Genomic DNA, 27,440 nt, shown 5'->3' with positions numbered 1-27,440 from the left:
AGCAGCCCTATTTGAAGTCATGTTAAACGTTAAATATATCATTAAAAGTTAACGAGCATTACATTAGTAATGATTATATTATATTACATTATTACTGTAATTATTATATTAAGATTAGATTATATATTAGAACCCTTTTTTTAGGATGACATTGGAACGGGAGTTTATCACCAGAAAAACACCCTTAATCGTGTTTTCATAATTGAATTAATTTATACATTACTGATAGCAGAGAGAGAGAAGCTACACAGCGTACTTATTCAATATATAGAGAGAAATGGTTTTATTCAGCCATGCTGCCCATACCTGCTGCCTGTAGCAACCATGCTGCCTAAATACATTAGGTTGCTACATTACACAGCATACCAATTAATCCATGATCGGACATATATACAATACATATATTTACATGATATAACAACAATTTTTCCCCCTACTTTTTCCTTTTACAATCAGTACTCGTCTACACGGTAAATACAAATATTTTAACTTTTTTTTTTCTATTTAAAAACTTCATTCCATTTGAAAATTTTATATCATTTAATTGACAATTTTATTCTCCCTAATTCACTCTTCCAGACTTCTCCTCTCCAGTGATCCGCTACCCACGTTCGATCCGTTAAACAAATTAAACGAATTCAGCATTAAATAGCAATGTAAAATCAAATATATATATATATATATATATAAATATATGGTGGATCTTGAGGATCAACCAATAACAATACTACATTGAGGTGACGTTTCGCAACTTTAATGATTGCATAGTTATGTCATAAAATGAAAAAAAAAATTGTTTAGAAAAAATAATTTATTCAAATAATTATTAAAAAACATACATGTGCATGCTATAATTTAAGATTAATAAATATTTCAACTAAAACATTGGAACAGAAATAATAGACGGACTACCTGCAAGAAAGAACAGTTACGTATTGGAAAAAACTAAACCAAACCCTTCAAAAAACTGTTTTTTTCATTGTAGAGCATAACTATACATACAATAAAGTTGCCTTGTATATTGAATATACTTGTATTATTGACTGATCCTCAACATCAACCAAAATATATAAAATTAACAGTCTAGAAAAAAGTTATCAATATATATATATAAATATTTAGTTTCAGATACAACTGTCAGTGTTATTTTTGTATCGCAACCACAAGAAGAAGTTCTGAAACTCATTGATACAAGCAGAATCGTTGGTGGATACGTAACAGCAATGGAAATCAGTCAACCCGATAGTCAATCCAGGTATATAAATTTTATATTTTCATATGGATATTAAGTTTATTTGCCAAGTCAGTTATCCCAAACTATTTTCTAATTAATGTTTCAATCTAAGAATAAAAATTGTAATATATTATTTTTGGTTGAAACACGATCGAATTAGGATATAAATTTTAATGCATAACAGAAGCATTGCCAGAGAAATCCATAAAACATTTCCATTTATATTTTAAACTAGTTAAGATTTTGTGATAATATTTTCTTATAATTTAAAAAAAAAAAATCGATATACAGTGTGTTTTGTAGGATGGTGAATTTTTCAGATGGTTCATCCTGAGGATGGTGAAGATCCCCAAAACGACCATAAAGAAATATTATGTAATAAAGAAATTATAAGAAGGACTTTTCACAAAAACTTACCTAAAATAAAAAACATATTTTATCCGATGAGTTTTTATTCTAAACTATTATAATATACTACCTCTTATACCGATATTTACATTTTCTTTCATTTTGCCAAACATTATTTTGTTTTATTTATAATAAAAAAGTTTAAATCGAAGGTTAAAGTCGACACAAATTCGATATCCGCTATTTTTGCCTCCCTGGAACGTACAAGTTTTTGGACACCAACGTTTGTTATTTTCTTTGTTTCTGTTATACATCGATCTTTGACAATAGATGGTTGGTATCGATATAGAAGATAATAGATAGATCGATATATAACGGTTTATCAAATATTTGTAAGTGTTTTGGGTTTGTAACAAGTGGCAAACGTGTGGATCAGGATTAAGAACTTATCTGTAACTTGAATATGTGAACGAAAAATCAAAAGTTAACAAATTGAAATAATTTTTATTAGTAATTGTACCCTGATGTGAATATAAACCCTTTCAAGATTTTTTTTTTTTTTTAAGGAAGTTTCTTCTGGTATCAGCTGTCATTTCGTTAGTGATTTTCGTGGTTGGAGGGTGTTATGGAGCCTGGTACTATCACGATCAAATGGAAATTATGAACGACAGAGAAAAGGTAAATCTGTTTATTCATAATTTCAGATACAGTGAATAGTATAAAATTTTATAGTTTTCTAAATGTGACATGACTGAGAATACAAACTGCAGTTTTTTTTTGTTTTTATTATTAACATATAACATGGAATAATATTATTTAAACTTTTTTTTAAATTTTATTAAATAAAGAAAAATGTGAAAAATCGAATATAAAGTGGCACTTGACAAAGTAAGGAGCATTGAGGATTTTACGAAGGATTTTGGATTGCAAGGATTGGATAGAAGAGGAATTCGAAGGTTTAGTGGAGCCCCAAAGCTCAACTCCATATGTTCAGATTGGCCTTATTACAGTCATGTAGACCGGTGTTTTGTAATGAGTTGGAAGTTTAGACCGTTTGTCTAATAAGTGGTGTATGTAATAGTCGAAATCGACGTACAGTTTCTTGTCTTTTTAGTCTTGTGTGAGGATTCCAGGCTAGTCATTTGTCCAGATGTAGTCCAAGGTAGCGGATCTGTTCGACAGGGGTAAGAGTAACATTATTTAATGAAACTGTAGTGCAGTAGGTCCGTCGGTAGGTTTACGACGAAGGGTAAAGGTGATTTGTTGGGATTTATCTTAATCATCCAATTACGACACCATTCTTCGAGGGCTGTGATATGGAATTGGAGAGTTTGGGATACAATTAATGGGTTATTATTTATATTATTTATATTATTAGTATTTAGGATTAAAAAAATGACTATAAGTTAAATTTTTTTTTTATCTAATAAATATTTTTGTTGTCTACGCTCATTGTTTTAATAAAGTTGCAGACATCGGAAGAATGCGCCATTGAAACCACAATTGAAAAAATCCCGTCAAGAGCTTTAATGGATTCTAGTGAAAAAGTAAGTTATTGAAAATTACATTAGAGTTTATTTTATCTTATTTTTGCTATAATGGATAGTATTAATTTATTTATAAAAAAAATATATAAACAATTGATTTTTCTCTTTAAACAAACTGAAATTTATTACAGGTAATTGAAGACTATAACACGTGTGCAGTTTGTTTTGAAAATTATAAACTATTTGAAATAATATCGTCACTTCCTTGCAGGTAACAAATTTTATTTTTTTTTTATTTAAGGTTTCCAGTATACGTAATTTTTCTATTATGCTCAGTTTTGATTCATGTATTTCTTAAATGACAACAAGCGTTTGCCTGTTTTGGCCCTTTGATCAGGATTATCAAAAATGTTTATTTTTTATTGAGTGGATGACACAGACACCCTTCAGATGTATGACGCATGGCGAGAAAGTGAAAGGAATGCAAAATATGAAAACGTTTTTCATTTGCTGAAAAATATTCTGAGGATTGTCCGAAGTACAAATTCAGAGTATTTAAAAATTTAATTTAGAGGTTGTAGATTCACTAAGAAAATTTATTTTGAATACATTAAGCTATTAAACTTTGATTGCGGAGTGTTTTTAACATAATTGGTCTGAAACATAATTGGTCTTCTTAAATAAAACACTTCGCCATTCTTCTTAAACTACTTAAAGTAATTATACAATTAGTTACTAGGGGTATTCATGATGTTGTGTTAAATGTTAAATGTTTTACCATGTAAAATGTTATAACTATAAGATTGTGAGCAGCCCTATTTGAAGTCATGTTAAACGTTAAATGCATAAGAGCCCCTAGCGGATTTTCTCAGCAACTTGTTGTATAAGCCTTTATGTTTATAACCTTCCTTCCAGACCCTCATGTTATTGTTTACTTCAGTTTTGATTTAAGTAATTAGTTACAACATGCCTAGAGTGAGTGAAAAGTGGAATTTGTGTGAAAGTTTAGCTTATGAAATGAAATGAAAAAATAACTTTATTCTGGGACATATGTCCCCTAAGAATAATTACATGGTTCATATAGTGAGATTTTTATCTGGCGAGCATTTACAAATTTTCAGATAGTAGAATGAAATTACATCGTTTTTTTTACTGTTTTTTTTTCTCAAATGTGTCACTAAAATTATCCGCTGTGGTTTAATAACAGGGATATGAATACCACAAACACACGAAAGAACTGAGCTGTCACAACAAAAATGGCGGCGATCTCAACTGTGACGTCATTCTCCATTTAACAGTCCAAGTAACAGACTCTCAGCCATGTTAAATGTTATTTCGTTTTACCACGGTAAAAGAAGGCAATTTTTTTCGATTTAACATGAGTTTTTCCATTTAACACGCTTTAACATGTTAAACCAAAGATCATGAATACCCCTATTGTGAACACATGTTTATTACTCATTTCTTACCATAACCTTTATGTGCTAGAATCCGTTTTATGGAGTGCATTTAGCAAATTTCTCATAGACTGGATTTTAAACTCGGTTAAGCTCTACTTATTTCACGGCCCCCTAAATCGTGCTGAAGGACTTTTAAGACTGTGGAATAACGTTTCAAGTCCTTATTATCACTGCCATCTTGAAATCGTTTTATAAATTACTCTACTTTGTAAGTCGAGTTTACGAGTCTATACTAGAACGTGCAAATGAAACTTTTATTTCCGAAGATGACACGAAACCCGAAACATTTAGTTCATAAATTAAAATTAGTAAGATAATTTTGCCTTAAAATTTACCAAAATCACCTTCACATTAAATAATAAATTACCAAATTTAATTATCTAATTGTCAATTGTAATTATATGATTGTTGATTGTAACAATATTTGTAATTATTTTAACTAAAATAACTTTTTAAAACTTCTTTTGTATTATTATTTTTCAAACTCAACATTATCTATATGATCCAGTTGTCAAATCATTGTATTCATATAGATAGAATTTCTCAAGAATCATGATCAAAAGATAAGATATCATTGAGATATCAATGTCATCTGAAGCAGTGTAAGACAACACAAGTCTCCTTTTCGTCCTTCTCATTTTTCGTTAGGCATATACCCAGCAAATTTATTGAGCTTGATGCCACACAGGAAGAATATATACAAACATTAAAAATTACCAACAAAATATATGGCAAAATCCCTGCTTACCCTACTTGTGTCCTAAATTTTGTTGTCACACTCACATTTCTTCTCCCACACAAAAGTTAACTCTGAATCCAACCTTGCTTAGATGGCCTCTGTTTAGATTATATGTCCAAAATCCGCAACCCCTTGCATCCTGAGCATTGTACGTTTCAGATTGGAAATTCCAATAAAAACTAGTGATAACATCTCAATCAGTAAAAGGAAAATCCAGAACAACTGTGAATTAAAGAGGAAACTTTACTCAATATTAAAATAATAAAAATTAAAAGTTTTGTAATGTATATAATTTATGGTAAAATTATTTTTATTTTTAAAAAAATAAAATAGTAATGTTTTCTAACCATTTTTTTTTGTCACAAACTTTGTATGGTTTGCATTACTAAAGACGATTTTAAATTGTAACATAAATAAATTAAGTTTTAGAACATATTCGTATTAATTTTTCAATAGTTTATTTATCGATTCTATCCATGTTTCAGCCACATATTTCATAAAAGTTGTTTACATCCATGGTTAACTGAAAGGAGATCCTGTCCTCTATGTAAAATGGATATCCTAAAACATTATGGGTTGCCGGTAAGTAGAATATGCACATATTTATTTTTTTTAAATACTCTTCTATATCTATTGAATGTGAAGAAAATTGCTGAGAATATTATGCTTGTAATTATAGCTCGTGAATTAATTATAAAAATGTCATATTATCAAACAGTGGAGTACAGTGTCTTTCCTATGGCTCGCGAGTCTCCCTTTCCATCTGGTTAGCCCTAGTAGAGTCTCTTTAAAATCTTACTGTCTTCCATTCTCAACAGGTACCCAAACCATTTCAGTCTCTGGATTCTGATGCTGGCCGAGGTGTTCAGGTCTTTATTATACAGATACCTATTTTCCCTATGCTGCCAGAATGTTCCTTAATATTCTTCTCTTAAATCGGTCCAGTAGATCACTTGTATTTTTATTCAGAATCCAGATTTTGCTGTCATAGGTTAACACAGGTTTAATTAATGTTAATACATAAAAAAATGAAATTGAAAAAAATAGGTGTAATTTTTTTATGATTTCGATGAAAACACTAATAGGTAATATATGTTAAATACATATTTAGTATATTATTCTCTTACCCATTACACCAATAAAAATTGCAAAGCATGTATCTAAAATCTCAGGAAGAACATTGTAGCCACAACTTGCAATTTAAAATTACAGAGAGGGATTGTATATTATTATAAGTAAATGAGCTAATGTCTACAGACGCCAGATTTATATAATGGAAAATTTATATAATGAATTTAATTTAGCAGTATCAAAGGAAAACTCCAAGCAAATCCTAAAGGACAATTTACATCATGAGAACAAATTTGATTATTCCGGTAAATGTGATATTTTGGGATTTCATAAAGAAAAAGCTGCTGTAATAGAAATGCATGTAATAGTCGTGCTTTAATAGAAATGCAGCGAGCAGTTGATTTATTTATTAGAAATTCATAATTTCCAGGTTCAGGTTCGATTCAGACTTTAAGCGTTAATTTACATTCTACTCTATTATTTTAAATGATTGTGGTGAAAACCTGTTCTTTGAATTTGTTGCAAGCCATCTTCTATGATTACATCCTCTCCTCATAAGAATGTTGGTCAATGATCCCTTTCTAATGATATACTGGAACAAGGAATTGTTCAAAGGATAAGATTCAAATGGAATTGTATTATGTAGTATATATGTGAATATTGTAATTTGAATATAAATGGTCCAACCTGTGCACCTTGGCAAGTTAAGGAAGGCCGAACCATGGAAGAGTGAGGGGGAATGGGAATAGAGTGGGGGAATTGACATGACTTTCTCTAACTTACCAATATATAGTTCATGTGTATACACAAGCCTAGACTTTATTAACTCCATAAACAAATCAGATGTTGACCAACTAAAATGCTACAATGTGCTTTGTTTTTCAATAGACACTGCAAATCAGCAGATGAAACAGCTCCTCCAGTGTGGGGCTGCTAAAAAGAACATAATGAAATAACATCAATAATGAAATATTCTGTTTGTTTTTTTCATTACTTACCCTTGTTTTTCAATGTCCATTTTTTTAGTTTTATTATTACATTTTATTTATTTATGTATTTGAAATCTCTCTTATTTCCTATTTTTTTCTCATGAATTATAAGGAAATGTTTTTTAGGTAACTTAAAAGCTTGATATGCAATGAAAAATTTTAAATTAACAGGTATCTCTTCCCAAACTATGGCATTTACTTTTTACATAAATTTAAGAATCTTCAATGCTTTTACACTGATTTATTAAAAAGTATTTTAACAAGTAGAATGTAAGACTTATTAATTTATATGAATATAAAATTTTATTCATTTAAACTGAATGTTGCAAGGCTGCGAGTAGTGAAGAAAGCATTATAAACATACCCCTAGATGATGTAGTCTCTTATTTGGAAGGTGTTCCAATCTAATATGAAGAATGGTTCCTGCATTATTGGTAATTTACTGGACTTATTTTTGTTTTTTTTAAAATTATTTTACTCAATACATTAATGGGAGTCTACTTATTTTATAATTCAAATGTCATGTCAGGATTAATTAAAATATATACTTATTCATTTTATTTTATACTTTTTTAAAAAATAAAATTTCTGAAATAAATGATAATTAAAACAAATATGAAGGGATCTTAAAACACAAAATAATTATTTTACTTTTAAATGTATCATTTTATCAATTTTTTATGATTCTGTATAATACAATTAAAAAAATACGTTAATTTGGAAGTGTACATCATATACTAATATCAAAACAATAATATAATTCAAATACTAATTATAATATAATGTTATTTTAAAACATAAATTGAAAATATAATTTTCTTTAAAATATAGATTGACTAAAACTTTTTAATTAAAATGAATTTTTCATACTATGCTCTCTTTTAATAATAAAGTAGTTAATCCATTTCAGAAAATTTTCAATAGAATCATAGATTTAAAATTAATTTATATTCTATGTGAATCAATTACATTTGTCTTGAATGAAACTCAGTACAAAAAAACATTTGAATGTATTGTAGAATAGGTCTCAGTAATTACATAAATGTTTAAGAAATATCATTGTTTTCAATTTTAATAATAACAACATTAAGCAAGTTCAGCTTCAAATTTCATCACCAATCAAAGAATATAATTTAATAATTATTAATATTTTATTTATCGTTTATTAAAATGACTTCATAATTATCATAACAAGGAAATCAAAACATACCATGATTTTTTCAAAAATATATATATTTTCTAAATATACAATTATAATTTTTGAATTTACTAAAATTTATTTCAATTATATGAAGCTAATAAATCAATGTAACAATTTTTTATAATTTTACTACAATAAAACTATGTTTTTACTTGTTACAATATATTTTCCTTTTTATCACATACACTAATATAATCAATAAATATCACATTCATTACCTTAGATTTAGAAATAATTTTAAAATATTCTTTATGAATTAAATTTTAAAAAAATTAAAAAATACTGTATTTTTATTGATTTCTATACAAAAACAGAAATATACATAAAAATATAAGGGTAATTGTATTAAAAAAACAGCTTCCAAAGTGTTTTTCTTGTTACAGAAAGGTGTAATAAAATAGATAAACCATGATATTATTTAAACAATTGCTAAAAAAAAGGTATTCTTACTTGTAATGATTCCATTCAAACTCTAGTTTTAATCTAAACTTATTTCATTGTATTGGACTGAAACTTGAAGTTAGTGTATTATGACCAATTTTTTCAACTTGACACTGGATTTATAGAAATTGACTATTGGTCAGATGATATGAACATGAGTCAATCAAATAAATAATACCCAAAGAGTATTTAAATCCATAATGTTTCACAGTGAATAATGTAAAATCATACAAGTTAGTTGAATTCAGTAACATTGAATTAATAAACTAGTATTTTCCTCTTTCTAACAGAAAAATAAATAACATTAAACAGTATAATCGAAAAACAAACCAAATATTTATATTTATATATTTATACTATTGAATGTTCATGATAATTATTATTATTAATGTTTAGGAGCATTGTGGAAACAATTTAGTGGGAAAAAATTATCTTAAGACTAGATCATTCAATGAAGCCTTAATATTCAGGTAGAACATATAATGATGATATAATTCTCATAAATAAATATATAAACAAATATGGATAGTATATACTGGAGGTAGTTATGCTTTGAAGTTATACTTCTCTCAAATATAAATTAAATTAAGCTGTATTTTTGATAAAATTACCCATAAATATAAACAATAAGTATTTACATACTAACTAGATTTACTCTAGTTAAAATTTTATTTACACATTTTTATATGTAAGCTGCATACAACTTTTGATTTAAATTAAACTATCAAAATATTTATTTTCATATCACAGGTTCATCCCTCAGTTCACTAAGTACAAAAATATGTTATGTATAAAATTCCATTGTGATCATGATTACTGATTGTTGGTTTTGTAATAATAAATAATTAGCTTTTTGTATAAGTAAAATTTAACATAAGATGAATCAGGCATCAATTAATAATTCCTACTGGGATTTTACAATTATTAACAGAACTTGTTAATTATATTTGTTTGTTCATGTAAATATATAAAAGGTTTCATTTTTTTTGTTTTTCTAATGTTAAAGTGTTTTTTATATTTCTTTATGTAAAGCAATATAAAAATTGGCACATCAATAGGAAGTTCAATTTTTTTTTTCTATCACTACATAATTTTATAACAAAAAATGTAAAAAAATATTTGTAACATATAAAACATTATAAAAGATCTATTCATTAATTTAAGCTCCACCAGTTACTGTGGTGTCAACCTTTATTTATTATACACTGAGAGATATAACAATATAATAATGCTTACAAATATCTATATGAATTAGAACTGAAAACAATGTGATAATCAAAATAAATATATATGATGTTATGTCCTACAAGGAATTTGCTTTAAGTAGAAATAATTATAATTTATTCATCTTTTTATGAGTTTTTCTAAGATACTACCTACATTTCAGAATGACTTGACTATTTTAAATAATTGAATAACCATAATGAACTTGGGGGATCACCTAACTAACATTAAATATTTTATTAAAAAATAGTATATTAACAAGCTGAAGGAAAATTATTTTAATAAATTTAACTAATTTCATTTATTTATGGAACATTGGACAAAATCACACCTTATAAAAAACTAATTATAATTTAAAATCAAACTAAATTAAAATTTAAAGTTATAAAATTATATTCATATAAAGGAATCATCCCTGAATGTTTGAGTGGTTGTTATTAATATATACATATATTATAATGATTTGCTGAAATGTAGGAAATAACTTTATAAGTACATTTTGTTAGCTAGATTATGATAATTTAAGGTTTGTTAAAGGTTATGAATATGATTGTCAATTGCTTGATAGTGAATATCATATCTTAATTTTAAATATTCAAAACTAATAATATAATTTTATCCCACTAATGTATACAAATTGCAGCTTATATGCTTCTTCAACAATAGCTGTTTATTTCTCATAAAAATAATGAGTAACGTATGTTTACTTATCTGTTCTTTTCATTTATAAATATAATTTAAAAAAAAAAAAAAAAAGATTTTCCAATTATAGTTAGAAAAAGGAAATAATTTCACTTATTTGGGTGTTGATTGGAATAATTTTACTTGTTTGGTTATTCGGTAATTTTCTTCATTTTAAAATAAACAGAATGATGTAGTTCAAACATAAAAATAACAAGCAAATCTCACTAATTTTTAAAATAACAAGAATATTTTTATAATTTCTAAGTTTGTACAGAAGATATTGCAAAAGAAATAACAAATTAATGGAAGCTAGAATGAACACAAAGGTTAATACTTTGGAATAATCTTTGTATAGTGCATCTCCCAAAAAAGATTATATTGCCTTACACCAGAGAATATCAGATTGCACTTCTAGTTCTTAGGTTTTGACATCCATGTTATCACCCTTATTTTATTCCTTAGAACAATTCACAACTGTTAATACTTTAGAGTATCAACTAAAACATAAAGTCTATGGGACATCAGAAAAATGGAACAAGAAGTGAAAAAGAGGGACCAAATGCAAGTTTATAGACTCTTATTAGGAGAAGAGTGGTAAAGTATAATTTTGTTGATGTTTTCATAAAAAAAATAAAGAACTTTACAAAAGAAATGGAGTAGTTAATTAAAATAGTTCTTGTGGAATTAGTGTTATGTTTACCTCTAATTTAAATAAATTAACTATTTCCATATTAGATTTAATATCTTAAATCCTGGCCACCTTAGTATATTATAAACAACAATATTAGTAAATAGTTGCATTTATAGATTTTGTATTTATTCAATTTATATTAGAAACATAAGGACAGCCTAATAACCTGACAAAAAACCCATTACATTACAGTTATTGTTGGCCCAATTGGTTCTTTTTGGCACTAAAGAGTAACTAAAGACTGTCAGTCAGCCCTAAACAGCATGGGAGGCTCAAGATTAATTTTAAGAGATCTCCATGAAATAAATATTGTTTGATCTAGTGGAATCAAGCTAGCTGAATCCCTGCTCCAATGAGCTTGCCAATTGTGGTCTCAAAACTGTTACACTAAGCTTACTAATTGAAGCACCAGCATCACTAACGTCCCTAATAATCAGAAGAGTGTTAACTATGCTACTGAGGGAGATGCACTGATCAAAGAGTACTTATGTAAAAAATGAAAGCAATAATTTTTTTTTTTTATAAATGCTTGCTATCATTACTGGTTTTATGAACTGATGTCAGCTTTATTAAATACACAAACTATACATCTGAAGGAAAAGTTTGTATTTTTTGTGGCAGAGCAAATCCATAGTTCGAAAAGAAATGTAATTAACTAACTTACAGAAAGTAAAACATATATTTTTAATCAAATTTTTGATAATTGTGACCCTCCATAATTATTAGTTATGGTATATTTTATTTATTTTGATAAACATGACTGCAGGAACTTATCCTTTTTTTTTTTTTTTTTTTGTTCTATCATTTTTATCAATGAATCAAATCCAGGTAACTAACTTTTATTTTCTACAAAAACTCTATTTGAGATGGTGAATCATGCTTAAAATCCCTTAGGAATCATCAATTTAACAAAATTAGCTTCTGGGTGATTGATCTTATAAAAAAAAAATCTTACCTTTTACATAATTGAAATTGTTAGCCTACCCAATGGAGCATTCTGAATATAATAGCATACAGATAATTAATTGAAAGAGGTTTACCTTGATTAAGCAGGTTAAAAAGCAAAGTTGAAAACTTGAAACCAACCAAAAAGACTGGAAAGATCAGTCAACTAGCTGTCAGGTAACAAAATAGTATAGTCTTCAATTCTTCAAAATCTTGGTTTCATGAAAGCTTAGTTACAACATTATGATTACATTCACTGTTCATAAACTTAATAATTATAGAATAAACATAGTAAACTCTAGAAATAAACCAGGCTGGACATAAAAAGAAATTATTTGAAGAAAATGAAAGTAAATATGTTTTGTCAATATCTAGGAATATTTTAAAAATATCATATCATTCTTGGCAGAGAATCAATTAATCATAGGAAAGGATACTATTTTATTGTACAAGAATCTTGAACTCATAATGTGACTATTACAATTTTTTATTTAGTTTCTAAATGTTCATTCCCTTGCCCTCATCTCCCATATCCTTCTGTTTTCAGCAATTCTATGTCTCATAGGATAACCTAAATATTGATAATAGAAAGATGGATGATCTTGTAAAATAAAAACCCAGATACTACTATCTCCTCCAACAGCAAACCTGGCATAGACAAAATCTATTACTGACATTAATTCATTACATGTTTGATAGTATTTCTAATAATCTTTTCAGTAGTTCTTGCCTTTTTGTTTTATTAAATTTTATTGCTTAAAAGTATTTTTCAAACATTATAGAAACAGAAATTAATGAAAAAAAAATTATCCATAACAAAAACGAATATAAAGAACCCTTTGTTGTGAAACATCTTGATATTTAATGAGTCTGAAAAGGGAACAAAGTGTACAATAAATACTACTGATTGAAATAAATTTTAAAAAAACAAAACAATATTACATAATTGATCTCATTTGTGCACAAGTGGATGGTCTAGTTTAGGGAGTGGGGATGGTGTAGTGGTAAGGCAAAACCCAGGCCCAGACTCAAGCATGACAATAACAGAAAATTTGTTTTCTGTACTGTTAGCCATACATTGACTCTGGGGTCGGGAATCCCTCCTGGGGCACACCCAGCCTTTGTAAATGGATACCTGACCCTTTAAAAGGTTGGGAGGAAAACCTGGAGGTTGAGGGTGATCTTGGTTATATCACCTCATTGTATAACCATCGGTCAAGAAACAGCTCTTCTTTATGAAGCACTGAACCCAAGACCCTCCAAGGGTTATATTTGTAGGATTTTATTTTATTTATTTTTTTTTTACATTTTTTATTTTATTTTTTGTGCACAAAAGCTCATTCAACAAATTTACATATACAAAGAAAATAAAGTGCTAAAATTAATACAAAATAAAAAAGAAGGATAAAATCTTAAGTAGTCAGAAACAGAATTATAAAATCAAAGATATTGATAAAACATTTTGCTGATTTTATACATTATTATTTATTTTAACCTTATTGCTATTACTACTGATATTCTGGGAGTCTTGAATCTAAGACAATTTTTGAAATAAAAATATTCTTGTTCTGTAGATGAAATGACTATTACAACTTTAAATTCCAAATTAAAGTGGGATAAAATGATATTCTAAACTAAAATTTATTTCAAGATAGAATTACACCAATGATACAATATTACACTTACCATTTGTATAAACTTATAAAATTATCTATTTAAAAAAATGAATAGGAAAAAAAATCTATTTTGGTACAATATTTATTTAATGTCCTATTAAAACAAATTTTCTGAGCTTTCTATGAAAACCAGGTATGATATGATTAAGTTTATGATAACATTCTGATAGTTTTTTTTCCTATTACAAATTTTAATCAACTAAAACAAAACCAACAGAAAGTTCTTATAATTAGAAATGATTCTAATAATTTTATTTTATGTTCAAACCTTTAACAAAAAAAAAAAAAAAAAATAGAAAAAGAAAATTGAATAAAGCCTAATTTATAGTTGTCTTGAAGGAGGAAGAACCAATGTGCGGCCCTGAAAGTATGGTGGGACCGTTCCAATTTGAGATGTATTCAGGCCATTATCCTTCAATAGAACAAAAAAAAAATTAATATTGATTTATAACTACATTTATATATAATAATAATGCATATATTATGTATATTTTTTCCTCATATTTCATGCCTGTGTAGACATTGTTTGATTTTAATTAATATATTATGCTATGCAGAAATTATAACAGTGGATAAAAAACAATGTAAATTACAGATAATTAGCAAGCATAAGGAATAGTATCTGAAATAGCATGTCACTTTAAAATAACATAAATTAAAAAAAAAATTAAAATAAGTATGAAAAATATATCTATAATTTCAAAAATAAATTTCTATTAAATATTTTTCAAAGGGTTATAATGCTCTATCATTTTTTTTTTTAAATTGTGAATTATATATTATTGCAGTAATGAGGATGAAAAATAGAAAACAAGGAACAAAGTAAACCGAGCTGTTAATAAAAAGAACAAAAATAAAAATGTCTAAGACTATAGTAGTCAACACAACTTTATTATCCTAGCCTTCAACCTCAGTTTTTTTTTTATTAACCCCATTCTAACTGAAAACATCAAAAGTGTTATCCAGATCATTTTTGGAATTTCACTAATGACTGGAGGTGGAAAAAGTTTTTAAATTGTAGTAAAACAATTTATACTGTATCTAAAAGTGAAATTTTTTTTTTTATAAAAAATTTATTAAATCCACCAATATTTCATAGCTCTGTCCATGCAGGACCTTTCAATTGAAAAACATTGGTGGCATTTCCTAAGTAAAAATTAAAAAACTAGTTCTTAAAATAAATCAGAAAACTTATGTATATTAAAAATAATCATTCTTATTATTACAACAGATAAGATGAGATATTGAGAGGAAAGTGTGAGTGGTAACATCATTTCCGGTGTGGACCAGTCCATCGCTCAGTAGTTGACATGTGCGGAGCAGTATCTACTTTTATAGCAACTGTTGGGAAAGTGTTTCACCAAGACATAATATTTTAGAAAATCCCATATGTCCTATCAATCTGTAATTATCTTCTGTAAATTTGAGGGGTGGAATACAATGGGAAGATAATAATATTTCATTTTGGATGTTGAAATTGAGACTGTGATGGTCTATTAAAGATCAATCATAGAATTAATAAATTGGAATCGGTTTGTTCTTAATTTTCACAAAAATAGATTATGTTAGTATTCATTTAAATAATAAATTAGTTAGTGTTAATTAAATTTTAAGTGAAACAAGTTTTTTTGTTGTTTTCTGAACCTTCTTCATATCTAAAGAAATACAAGACATTTTTTGTATCCCAAATTTTTTTCAGCTAGATTGGAGTAATTTTACATTTTTAAAAACTCGAACCCAAAACTGGACCTTTCAATTATAACGACCCATCTCAAGTGACATTAGATTCGTTTGAAAGTAAAGTTAAATAGGCAAGCTTTGCCTGACCCATTATAGCTCTCAAATAATTTTTTTACCTATTAAAGTTTACTGAAAGATCTTTTGGCTGTCTCAGCTGAGGCAGCAGTTACTCATGACAGTTTCCCATCAAATCAATAACGTAATAATAGATATTAACAACACTATCACATTAATACTGTACTGTTTTTGACTGACTAGTACTAATTTTGAAAGGGAGGGTAAAGACCTGTCTATTTTTGTGGTTTGGTATTAAATAATTAGTTAGATCCACCGACATCCAATAAATAAAATTATTTATAGATAACCTATTTCAGATTTATATACATTTTATAAATATATATTTTTACTGAACACATCTTGTTGATTTTCCACCTTTCAGGTGTAGGCTTGTATTGCCTCTTAACACGGCTCTAGTCATTGCTAATGTAATATGAGGGGTATTTGTGCATACTGGGTGATATTGTAAATGTTGTTCTCAAAGTGTTCCACTTTCTCACTATATAGTTAGCTGAACTTTGTTTATCTTATTTTTTTTTTAGTTATTTAAGTTGTTTGTATAGCTTGTTTATATTAAGGCATTAAAGCCTTAAGTGGGGTGACGGTAATGAATGAAAGATGTCATGGCTAATATGATGGTGTAACTGGACATTTGTTGTCATACTTTAGGTTAGGTTTTCTCAATAGTTCGTAGTAAAATCAACTATCTGCACTTGGGTAATTAACTTGCATGACTGATATCTGTGGAAACCCCACAGTGGGTTATCACCAAGAGTTCACTCCTTACACCCCCTTTGGCTAAAATGATTAGCTCTTTCATTCATTTTTATACCCCCATACTCCATCATCAATTCTATTCTGACTAATTCCTTATTCATATTAATAATTAGTTTAAATTCCTCAGTTTATGGTCACCTATTTTTGAATTAAATTCTATGTTTAATTAAAAAATATATTAATAATGTTCTAGTTATGAATTAAATACTGTAAAGAGTATTAAATCAAAAATACACACATTAACTAAGGGAAATAATCTTCATTCAATTAATCTAAATTATTGAATAAATACCTACAATAATAATTAACGAATTACTCTTTACTCAAAATAAATGAAGAAATTAAAATCAACGAAAAGTTAATTACATTGGTAATAATTATTAAATATTTTGAATAATGAATGAATAAAAAATTATTTGTTATTCATTAATTATATATTTGGAAATTTATATAATGTTTTACTATCATATTTCCTCATAAGAGAATGAAAGATGTATATTGATTATTTATTATATTACAAAATTTTTAATATATTACCTTCATAATTTTTCGACTCATGTCAGATTTTCTATGACGATGACGGATAGGAACAGAAGCTGTTGTGTTTTCCTGGATCTTTTCTTCTTCAGATTTTTCATGTTTGAATTTCATGCCTTCTGTAAGGAAATTGCGCCAATTTAATGCATCTGGAAGGCCATGAGAATTTTTCTGAATTCTGGAACTTTTTCCTTCCTCAATATCATTCCTTTTGACTTTATTGACAACAGATGGACCACGAGGGATTTGCACTTGTCTGAAAATGCAAATATGATAATTTTTTGTAGATGGAAATAGATTAATATTACGATTTTTTTTTACATTATTATGTAATATTATATTACATTGGTATTCATTATTGAACTAAAAAGAAGTCATGATTTTTCTGTTTCATGTGTAATTTATTTGTCAGTAGGAAATGCCAAAATCCTGAACAGATTAAAAAATGGTAGCTATTAATTTTAAATATGATCTTTTATTTTGTAATGGCAAACAAATAAAATTTGGAAAGTTACTTGTAAAATTATGAAAAATCTTTAGCTGGGTTTACCTTCTAACACCAATTAATAGATAAAGGCATCTCAGAGGGTTTCTGTTTCAACCGTCTTAAAGTAAAATTATTTCATAAATATCTTACTAAAAAAATAAAAGGAAAGTTTTAAATTATTTTTCCTTCAATCATTGTATTACGTAACTTCAAAAACTGCTCATCATTCTGCTTAACTTATAAATAAATGTAAGCAATATACAGTATAACAAAAAAGCTATAACTGACTTTCAAAAGTGCAGGATCATGCATGTGTCATCAAGCACTATTGTTGAACTTCCTTCATCAGTGAACAATAAATAAATAAATAATTATTATTTTGATAATATATATATTTGATAATATTATGTGATTATCCATAAAATCTTGGATTATAAAAATAAACTAAATGAAAAATATAAATGTTTTTAAATTCAACCAATTTAACAATCTCAACTATTTCTTTACAATACCTGAAGTATTCTTTACCATTAAAAAAACAAAACAACTTATTCAGGTCTTCAAAGGAGGATTTAATTTCAAATAGAATTTTAATCACCTGAAATTTCATGTTTTTGGCTATTTTGTTTTTCCCAATTTCAAATATATTATTCTATGAACTTTTATTTGCATCTTTAGTTATGAAGTATTACCCAGATTAAAATTAAAAAAACAGAAAAAACATTATGATTAAAAAAATATAGGACTTTGAAAAGATTAAATAAAGTATTTATTTTAGTAAATCTAGGAAATCTATTAATAGGACTTCAGATAATTGAGGTTCCACAGTCTATTTTAAATTTCTTTTAAATTTTGATGTTATCATTTTAATCATGAAATTTTAGAGTATAACATCATAATTGAATCTGGCCTGTATTTATTCTAAGGATAGCTAAAAAAGTAATATTGAAATAAAATCATGTAATTTTTTCCACTTACAAAATTGATTTTTAATTTTTAAAGAGGATTTAAATATTGCATAGTTGAAAACAAACCTTTAATCATTCAGTTATTAGTTTTATTTTAATTCATTGTCTTTTTGACTTTTACAAGAAATGAACTTTATTCATTTTTATTGTTTTATTATCCTTATAAGTCATACTAGGTGAAATGTATAGATGAAAAATTGTATGTACGAGATCTAATAAATGAACAACAAACTTTACAAATAACTTAAAATGTGAAAATCTAGTTAACATTTTTTCAGAACTTTTAAATTTACGACTAAAGCAACCAATATTTTGATTGCTTCAACATTTATTTTACCTATTTAATCCTTCTAAAAGAGAATAGTAACGACTTGGGTAACCAGGTTTGGTGTTCTCCACTAAAATATTGAATCTCCACTTTTGTTGATTTTCAATCCCTTGTTGGATTTTCATCTCATTGGTGTCATATTTAAATTTATCAGTTTTCTTCTCTTCAGTGTCAGTGGTCTCAGGCTGCCATTTATTTGTGAAATCACTTCTTTTTCTATATTATAAATTAAAAAAAAAAAAAAAATCACTAACTTCATATAATAAACTTCAGGAATATAATTTAAGAAATAAATTTTTTTACTCATTGACTGACTGACTTTCAATGATTATACATGTGATTATGACTGGCTATAGAAGCACTACATGACCGAGTGCAAATTCAAGTCTATACAAATATATTTTCTCAACTAAAGTAACTAATATTTAAATAATTGATATAAATATAAAATTAGAGTCTATATGTTAGATATTTACTATAATCTTATCAGTCTAAAATTAAAATAAGCTTAACAGGGCTATTAGTTTGATTCAATGAGTAGTTGGTAACAATGATGAACCAACATAATTTTTTATGTGCTTTATGTTGCACCGATTTCGTTTTTGAACAAGTAAAGAACAGGCCCAAACTTTGTTCAGCATAGTTCTTGTTCCTTATTTGGAATTATGATAAATTAAGCACTGAAATTATTTTAGACATTAATAACATAAATTGTTAAATGTGTTTTAGTATAATTTAACACATTTAAACTATAAAATCTTAAAGTTTGCTGTAGATTGTTAACATAATGGATCTATTTAACAAATGTAGTGACTCAATAAAAGGTCAGTTAATGAAATAAAATTGTTATAATAAGAATAAAACAATAGTTACAATAAATAGTTCCTAATGTTTGGTATAGCCAATTTGTGTCTCTACATTTTACCTATTAAAAAAAAAAAAATGTATAAGCTATCTACAAAAGTTTTTTTTTTATTGAGCCAAATGTTTGACAAATTCATCTAAGAGTAATGAAATAAGGAAAAAAAAATCTACGTCCCATAATGATTTTTTATTTTTAATTAATATTAAGTCCTGATTTATTAACTTGACTTAGTCTTCGATCTTGATATAGGAATTCACAGTTTTCCAGTCATGTAATATGGAGTCAGATGAAGAACTGAAGCAGCTTATTGCTTTGTATTAAAAAAAGAAGCAATATTTGGGTATTAAAAAAAAAAAAGAAGTATTATATGAAATAAAGAAAAAGGTGTTTGAGGCAACAAAGTGGAAAACTTGAGTGATATGTTGAATGTCTACAGTTCTCTTGTTCTGCCCTCATACTCAGGTTGTTAGCAAGTGAAAAGACTAAAGTGTAATGACCAAACCTTAGGACCAAAACCTGAAGTAATTAATTATAACCATTTACAAACCAAACATGAATGCAAATATAATGTAACATATATGAAATATTTTATACAATATTATCACTATAATAAATGTTTAAAGAATTTGCATTGATTTCTTTAAACATTTATTATAGTGATTATTACTCAAATAATCACTATAATAAATGTTTACACAAATTAAATAGCTGTCATTGCAAATCATATTTATATTACTTAAACTGTACGATATCTCTGTCAAAAAACTATGTGAGTACCTATAATGAGAGATCTATGCCTGTTGGAATGATGTGACTACCTTCAGATCATTTAACTCTTCACAAAGGCATTAAGCCTATATTGTAAATAATTTATGAGTAAAAAACAATTTATAATTTCATAGGTCTACATTCTCCAAAGTTTATGCTTCATCCAGGCATAATAGGTGAAACATAAAATGAAGACATAGGTAAAATGAGCCTTCACATACATGGTAAACTGTTTGACAAACATTGTTGGCCAATGCTTGCCATTTAGTTACTTAATAATATTAGCATTGATCAAGGATATCTGTGTCTTGGGTAAACAGCTACCAGTCCAATTCCAGATCCTAAGAAAAATTAATTTGAAAAATAATGAGAAGGTTTTCAGAAACGAGGATGGACAAATGTTGTCACAGTATAAAAAAAAGTAATAGTTACACATTTCTGAGAACAATGTTTTTACATGTAAAGGTTCAATTCTTTGCAGATAACATTACTATATAAAAACTAGAAATCTCTACAAATAGGCTTTGGTAATCATTGCTCCAAGCCTCAGATATTGTCATATTGATGCTCAACCTCACAGATGAAAGCACAGATTTCATATTTTTGAATGAAAAATTATTTATGATTTTACTGCATCCCTTAATTCCTTATTTATAACATCTCTTTGGTGTTTTGTAAGTCATATATATAATATATCATTTTTTGGCATCTGTTACAATATTTTAGTAGACCTAAATTAAGTATTTTACTTATAGCAGAAGATTGGTGATTGACTGTGTGTACTAATAAAAGGAAGATGGTCCTGGTGCAGTCAAATAAAAAATTAAATAGTGATTAAACTATTTATATTGAGCTAACGTTTCACCCCACTTCAGGGCTTTCAGACTCCAAGTCGAAGCGAAAGTTTTTATCCAAATCAACTTATTCTGTATCTATGATGAAGTAATCTTGCCCTACTCCTCGACAATAATAATTTTTAAATTATAAAAATTAGGAACATTGAATTTTCTGACTTGATCCTTGAAATATTTTTAGAGTTTCTCTTTAAGATAAATATCCAGTGACTGTAAGGGGTATCTCAGTCTTGTAGAGGATCCACATCTTAGTTCTTCATGACATATGTTCGGGGTTGTAATCCAACGGAAGAATGAAATATTCTCTTTTTCCAAATATTTTAGCTGTAATTGGGAGAATTCTTTTCTAAATGTCAATATATTTTATGTATTGCATTATACTATCCATAAATTCAAGACCCCATTCCAGTAGAATTCATATAATCCTGGGTCATGAACAGCTTAACTCAGTGCCTCTATGCCTAACAGTGGGCATTGGATTTCTCAGTTCCATTGCCAACTATAATAAGGCTTTTGGTTACAGGATTAATTGTTTATTTATGGATGGTGTAATGCATCATATAAAATATGTTGATATTTTAGAGTGACTTACCACTATGCTTACCAGAGGGGACTGCAATTATACCTCTTACAGTCACTGGATGTTCATCTTATAGAGCAACTGCAAATACACCTAAAGGATCAAGTCAGAAAACATAATTTTTCTAATATGTATAATTTTAAAAATTTAATTACCGAGGAGTAGGAAAAAATTCCTTTGACACAAAAATTAGTTGTTCAATGTATATTAAGAGTATAAGATAACAATAAGAATATAATGACAATAAGTAAAAATAAAAGTTTTAACATCAATTCAATATAATAAAAATAATATGTATATATGCTTTTGACACATGTTGTTAGTAATTATAATTTATTTATAATCCAATTTTATGCAGTTTATGTTATCAAAAATATATTATTTTTATCGAAGGATTAATGCTCTATCAAATAGTTTTATTTATACAAATTATATGCAAAAAATACAGATATATACATTTTACAGATATTATTCATAAATATGTGGGTACAATAATTATTATATTCTATTTTATAATGAAAAAGTTCAAAAGATGGAAAGTATTTTCCCAAAACCCAAACCCGGAGGATACAGAACTGAATAAATGTATGAAATTTGGTAAGTCGGTTTCTAGAAATCAAACAGCTTTGAATACAAAACTTTTCACTAAAGTTGTTATTAGACAAAAAATAAATAAAATAAAATGTATGCCTTAGAATATATATTTTTTAAATAAATTAATTATTTATAATAAATTGTAAATAGTTGACCTTAGATTAATATTAGAAGAAGATGGTGGTGTGCAATCAGCAAGAATACAAAAAAAAAAAAAATTAAACTTATTTATTTGTGCCAACATTTCGACCTGAATTTGAGGCCTTCATCAGGGCTGAAACAACAGTGATAAAACTTTTTTTTTTCGAATGACTAAGAGCACTGCAGCCTTTAAGGCCTATTGTGCCCCATCCACATTACAACATTGTAGTGTTAAAGCAGAAAATATCATAACATTATAAGGAGCTTATTAAAGCTTGAGGTATGAAGATTATAAGAATCTGAGTATACTTGAGGAATTGATCAATTCACACCGCTTGTGGTCCACAACACGATCCACACTAAGCGCTGTTTATCCTCAATCTTGCAAATCAGTCACTCCAGCATATATTGTGGTATGCAATTTCATGTTTTATTAAGGTTAGTTTAACATATATTTATTAAGTCTAGTTTAATAGATGTTTATTAAGTCTACAGTGACTTGTGTAGATCCTTGTAATTTTTCTTAGAGAATTCCTTTCCAGCTGAAGCAGTATTTCACTTTGGCCATTATAGGGTTCATCTGGAAACAGCTTAGGTTGTAGGTGTCTTTTATTAAGCCAGTAACACTTGGCCTTAAAGCCGTAAGCCGTCTATATATTGCTTTTTGCATAGTTCAGGCTTATGCAAATCTGACAGCACATTTGCAACTGGGAATGCTGCAGTGACCTAGCACCCATTCAATACTGACTTTATTATCGTGTGAGAGTTTTTGAGTACTGCAAAGCAGTCTTCAACAACTCTAGAGTATGTAACGGGGTTATTGAGTGCCCCTATTGCTGCCTGGCTATCTGTGTAGATTGCAATTCTTCTACCAGAAAACCCTTCCTCTATAGGAGTACAGACGCAATAGATTATCATAAGTATTTCTGATTGAAATACTGACGTGTAACTCCCTAGGGAAATAGATGTACCTTCGACCAGATGCGAGCTCCTGAGCCTTGGGCTCTAAGGGAGCCATCTGTGTAGCAATTAATGCTATCATAGGAAGATAGTCTGGGTGGCAGTCAATAAGGGTACTGAATTAGTAGAAAAAACTATTTATAATTAACCAATGTTTCACCCCACTTTGCAGGGCTTGGTTAGCTCAAATATACAAACATTGTAACAATTGACAGAAAATTAGAATAAATATACAGAGAAAATATGTAAAAAATTGTTTAGTTATTTCAATAATTGTTCAGTCAATTCTTACAATGTTTGTATCTTGTTTTCATTTAGCCTTGAGAAAGCCCTGAAAAGTGGAGTGAAACGTTCGTAAACAAGAAATAGTTTTTCTTCTATTTTAGTACCTTTATGGACCGCCACCTGGACTATCTTCTAACAATCTACTTCATACGGTTAACTATCTTCTTCCAATTAATGCTATTGTTTGGTTAATGGATTTTAGTTTTATCCATCTTTACACAAAATCTAGTGCCTTCATATCTGTGGATTTCAGAGTGCATGGAAAACACCCTGTCCTCTATCCAATGAATAATCTTTCCCTATCCTGTCAACATCAGGGCTTTGGATTTAGCATCTTGTTAAAGAAGCCTATACATAGTGTTTAGAGCTTGTGCCTTGATCTCCATATGCAGTGGAATCAGACTAAGCATAACTTCTGTTGCTGCTTTAGGAGTGGCACTACAGATAACAACCTTAATTCAGAGACAAAAAAAATTTTTAAGAAAATAAAAATAAACAAACTTGGAAATATACATAACAACAAATTAAGTTGATAGTAGTAGGTACTAATAGAAATAATACTAATGCTAATAATTCTATTAGTATCTACTACTATCAACTTAATTTGTTGTTATGTATATTTCCAAGTTTGTTTATTATTTTCTGTAAATATTTTCTTTTTGTCTCTGAATTAAAGTTGCTATCTCATTCTGTTTTTTAGTCCTGATGAAGGCCTGAAATTCAGGTTGAAACATCGGCACATATAAATAAGTTTCGTTTATTTATGTATTTTTTCCAACCGCACCCTCAACCATCATCTCCTTAAATTAATTATTTAATTATTGAATTTATTATTTCCTGATCCCCCGTGAATAATAAAAAATTCTAATATGAATTAACAAGAAGTATTTTTAATTGTTTTTCTAATGTGAATACCTTATTTGCAAATCGCTGGATTCAGGTGAACAATAGGTCTCAAGGGTGCTCCATGAACAACCTCTTCTGCAGCACTCATCAACTATTCCACGCTTGTATCGCTTCTCAGCTGTATTGGAAGAAAGGTACATAAATTTATAAGCAAAAAAAAAACTAATATACATATACACAAATGTTAGCCTAATTTGGCTGATACTTAAATAAAGTATGATTAATCTATTTTAAATTAAAGTACCATTTACTTAGACAATTAAAAAAAATATTGGCTATTTCTTATATACTATAAATGTTCATTTACCAGGAGAATATTCTGTCTTGAATGCTACATTATAGCCTCGCCCACTGCAAACTAAAGACATAACATCAGCTAAGTCAGAGCCACAAAATTGACGTGCAGAACAGATGAAAGCCAAGCTTAGGAAAAGCACAATTCTAAGGGTCCAGAGCAACATGATGATACTAAACAGAAAAAAGAGAAAATCATTTATGGAACAACTATAAAAGTTAATAATTTAATAAAATTAAAAAAAGAAAAGAAAATTAAATTGCTAAAAAAAGGCATTATCACCTAAATTAACTTTTTATTGGATTTTTATTTCAATTGAAATCCATATTGTTCTATAACAAAACTTTGGCTGCATCATTTGGCATTTAATAGTTATTAATAATTAATTTAAAAAAAAAAAACAAGTTTAGTATTAACATAATGTTAGTAAATTGGATTCACCAAGATAGAACTCTTCAATTCAGGTAATTAATATGTTATTAGTAATTAATAAGCTAACTCATTCTTAAATGTTCATTACTAATATCGAGTCCTCATTGACTATTAAAACAGACTTATTTTCACATATTCTGGGAATATAAAAATTAAGGTGGGAACGTTGTAGATAATACTAAATTATGCACATAAAAGTCCATCCTATAGCCCAAATTACAATTTAATAAAATATCTCTAAAATTTCATGAAATCATTAAGCATAATTTAGTTGTTTAGCATCGAAACCAGTTATGCCCATTTTCTAAATTTTATAACTTGACATAATTGATTTTGTGATAAACTAATAGTTTGATAATAGTTTATTAAATGGAGTCTTCAGTTCATGGGCCTTATTCTGCCTCAATTGTTGGGAGGGGGTACTGCATTGAATGAAAAGATAATAGAACTCAATTTTTTTTAGGGGGATGATCCTCTTGTGGACGCAAATGGGAGGAAATAAAAAATACAATAATTGTAGTCATGGTATAGGACAAAAAAAATCGGACCAATCAGACCTTTTGTCTAGATAGAGAGAAGTAACATGTGGGAATAACTGAAATAAAATATGTCACATTAGAGGACTGGAATATCTCCAGGTAACGATAAGGTTATCGATTATCATTCAACAACCTGTATCTGAAAAATAGTTTTATGTGACGTCACTGATTGGAGTTAATGCCATGACGCGCCTGCAGTAATAATGAATTTATGTAAATGTTAATACAAATTTATAAAATATTTTGTACTCTTATTTCCGGAATTTTCGATTAATAAAAATAAAGTACCAACCAAAATATTGATCGGGACAATTTCAAACTTTGGGAGGAAGCTTCTTCACCTTCCTTTAGGGATCGACGCCTTTGATTCAATTATGTTCTTGGAGTTGTTTTAGTCTTGTGAATTTAAAACTTCAATACATGTTGGCCTAAGTAGAAAATTGCCTAGGTTCTAGCTAGCGGGCGATGGAGAACTTTGAATCTATGTATTGCTACTTAAAACCTTCATTTTATATGCAATATTTGGTGAGAACAAAGGGTTTTTGATTTATTTAATTTAAGACCGTGGTAAAGTAAGGTAAAGCGAGTAGGTTGGTCGATGTATGAATGCCATTTGTTGTGATATGTCACAAGAGAAGATCATAACACAACAAATGGCAATCCTACTGGAAAATAAGAATCAATCTAGATTGATATATAAAATCCCATGTTAAAAATCATATGTCTAATAAAAGCTGTTTGTGATAGATTTTTCTTGAGGATGGCCGAAACGTCGGACTTATAAAGAAATAAATATTGATTTGAGACTAGAATTGAATACAATTTATTTTATTTAAACAACAATAACCAGTCTCAAGAAAGGGAAAAGATTATTTATAATAATCACAGCTATAAGTAGAAAACAAACTACTAATTTACAAGACAATAATAAAACCTACCTAGATCTATTGACTAGAAATGAGTGGGGTTCGGAGCTCCTCTGAATGTAAATATCTAAATATGATTGGATGTATTTAAGATATTACTTTACTTTAGGTTTGATTTTGTTTTTCACTTTTATTTTTTTTTTTTTTTCCATTTCACATTTTGATATTATTTAATTTTAATTTACATCAATGTAAATCTAGTCTGAACGTG

General features: G+C 27.8%; 2 protein-coding genes across 3 annotated transcripts in view; one reads left to right on the top strand and one right to left on the bottom strand.

The window, feature by feature from the left end:
* LOC106690339 (RING finger protein 150) overlaps nucleotides 1–10,496 on the top strand; it is an 18,464-nt gene extending 7,968 nt beyond the window's left edge. Inside the window, exons 2-8 of one of the 2 annotated variants that reach the window (XM_014435744.2) lie at nucleotides 1,123–1,255; nucleotides 2,149–2,260; nucleotides 3,049–3,129; nucleotides 3,261–3,340; nucleotides 5,754–5,850; nucleotides 7,659–7,762; nucleotides 9,367–10,496. In XM_014435744.2, the coding sequence (XP_014291230.1) occupies nucleotides 1,123–1,255; nucleotides 2,149–2,260; nucleotides 3,049–3,129; nucleotides 3,261–3,340; nucleotides 5,754–5,850; nucleotides 7,659–7,736 (581 nt within the window). In that variant the 3' untranslated portion in view covers nucleotides 7,737–7,762; nucleotides 9,367–10,496. Of the gene's footprint in view, nucleotides 1–1,122; nucleotides 1,256–2,148; nucleotides 2,261–3,048; nucleotides 3,130–3,260; nucleotides 3,341–5,753; nucleotides 5,851–7,658; nucleotides 7,975–9,366 lie in introns of those variants that run through there. The other variant, XM_014435747.2, reaches the window with a different exon arrangement.
* A 43-nt stretch (nucleotides 10,497–10,539) lies between these two features.
* On the bottom strand, nucleotides 10,540–25,505 carry LOC106690341 (uncharacterized). Its single transcript, XM_067053246.1, has 5 exons — nucleotides 25,345–25,505; nucleotides 25,047–25,155; nucleotides 19,094–19,300; nucleotides 17,302–17,557; nucleotides 10,540–14,602 (listed from the first exon to the last, which is right to left on the bottom strand). The coding sequence occupies exons 1-5, from the start codon at nucleotides 25,496–25,498 to the stop codon at nucleotides 14,513–14,515; spliced, it is 816 nt and encodes a 271-aa protein (XP_066909347.1). The 5' UTR covers nucleotides 25,499–25,505; the 3' UTR covers nucleotides 10,540–14,512.
* Nucleotides 25,506–27,440: the final 1,935 nt, after the last annotated feature.

This window comes from Halyomorpha halys, unplaced genomic scaffold (genome assembly GCF_000696795.3).
Source record: "Halyomorpha halys isolate HHAL.00 unplaced genomic scaffold, Hhal_1.1 Scaffold1669.1, whole genome shotgun sequence".
In the NCBI taxonomy this organism is placed as follows: Eukaryota; Metazoa; Arthropoda; class Insecta; order Hemiptera; family Pentatomidae; genus Halyomorpha; species Halyomorpha halys.
The sequence above is the reverse complement of the archived record's forward strand: the minus strand, read 5'-3'. Positions and strand labels throughout refer to the sequence as shown.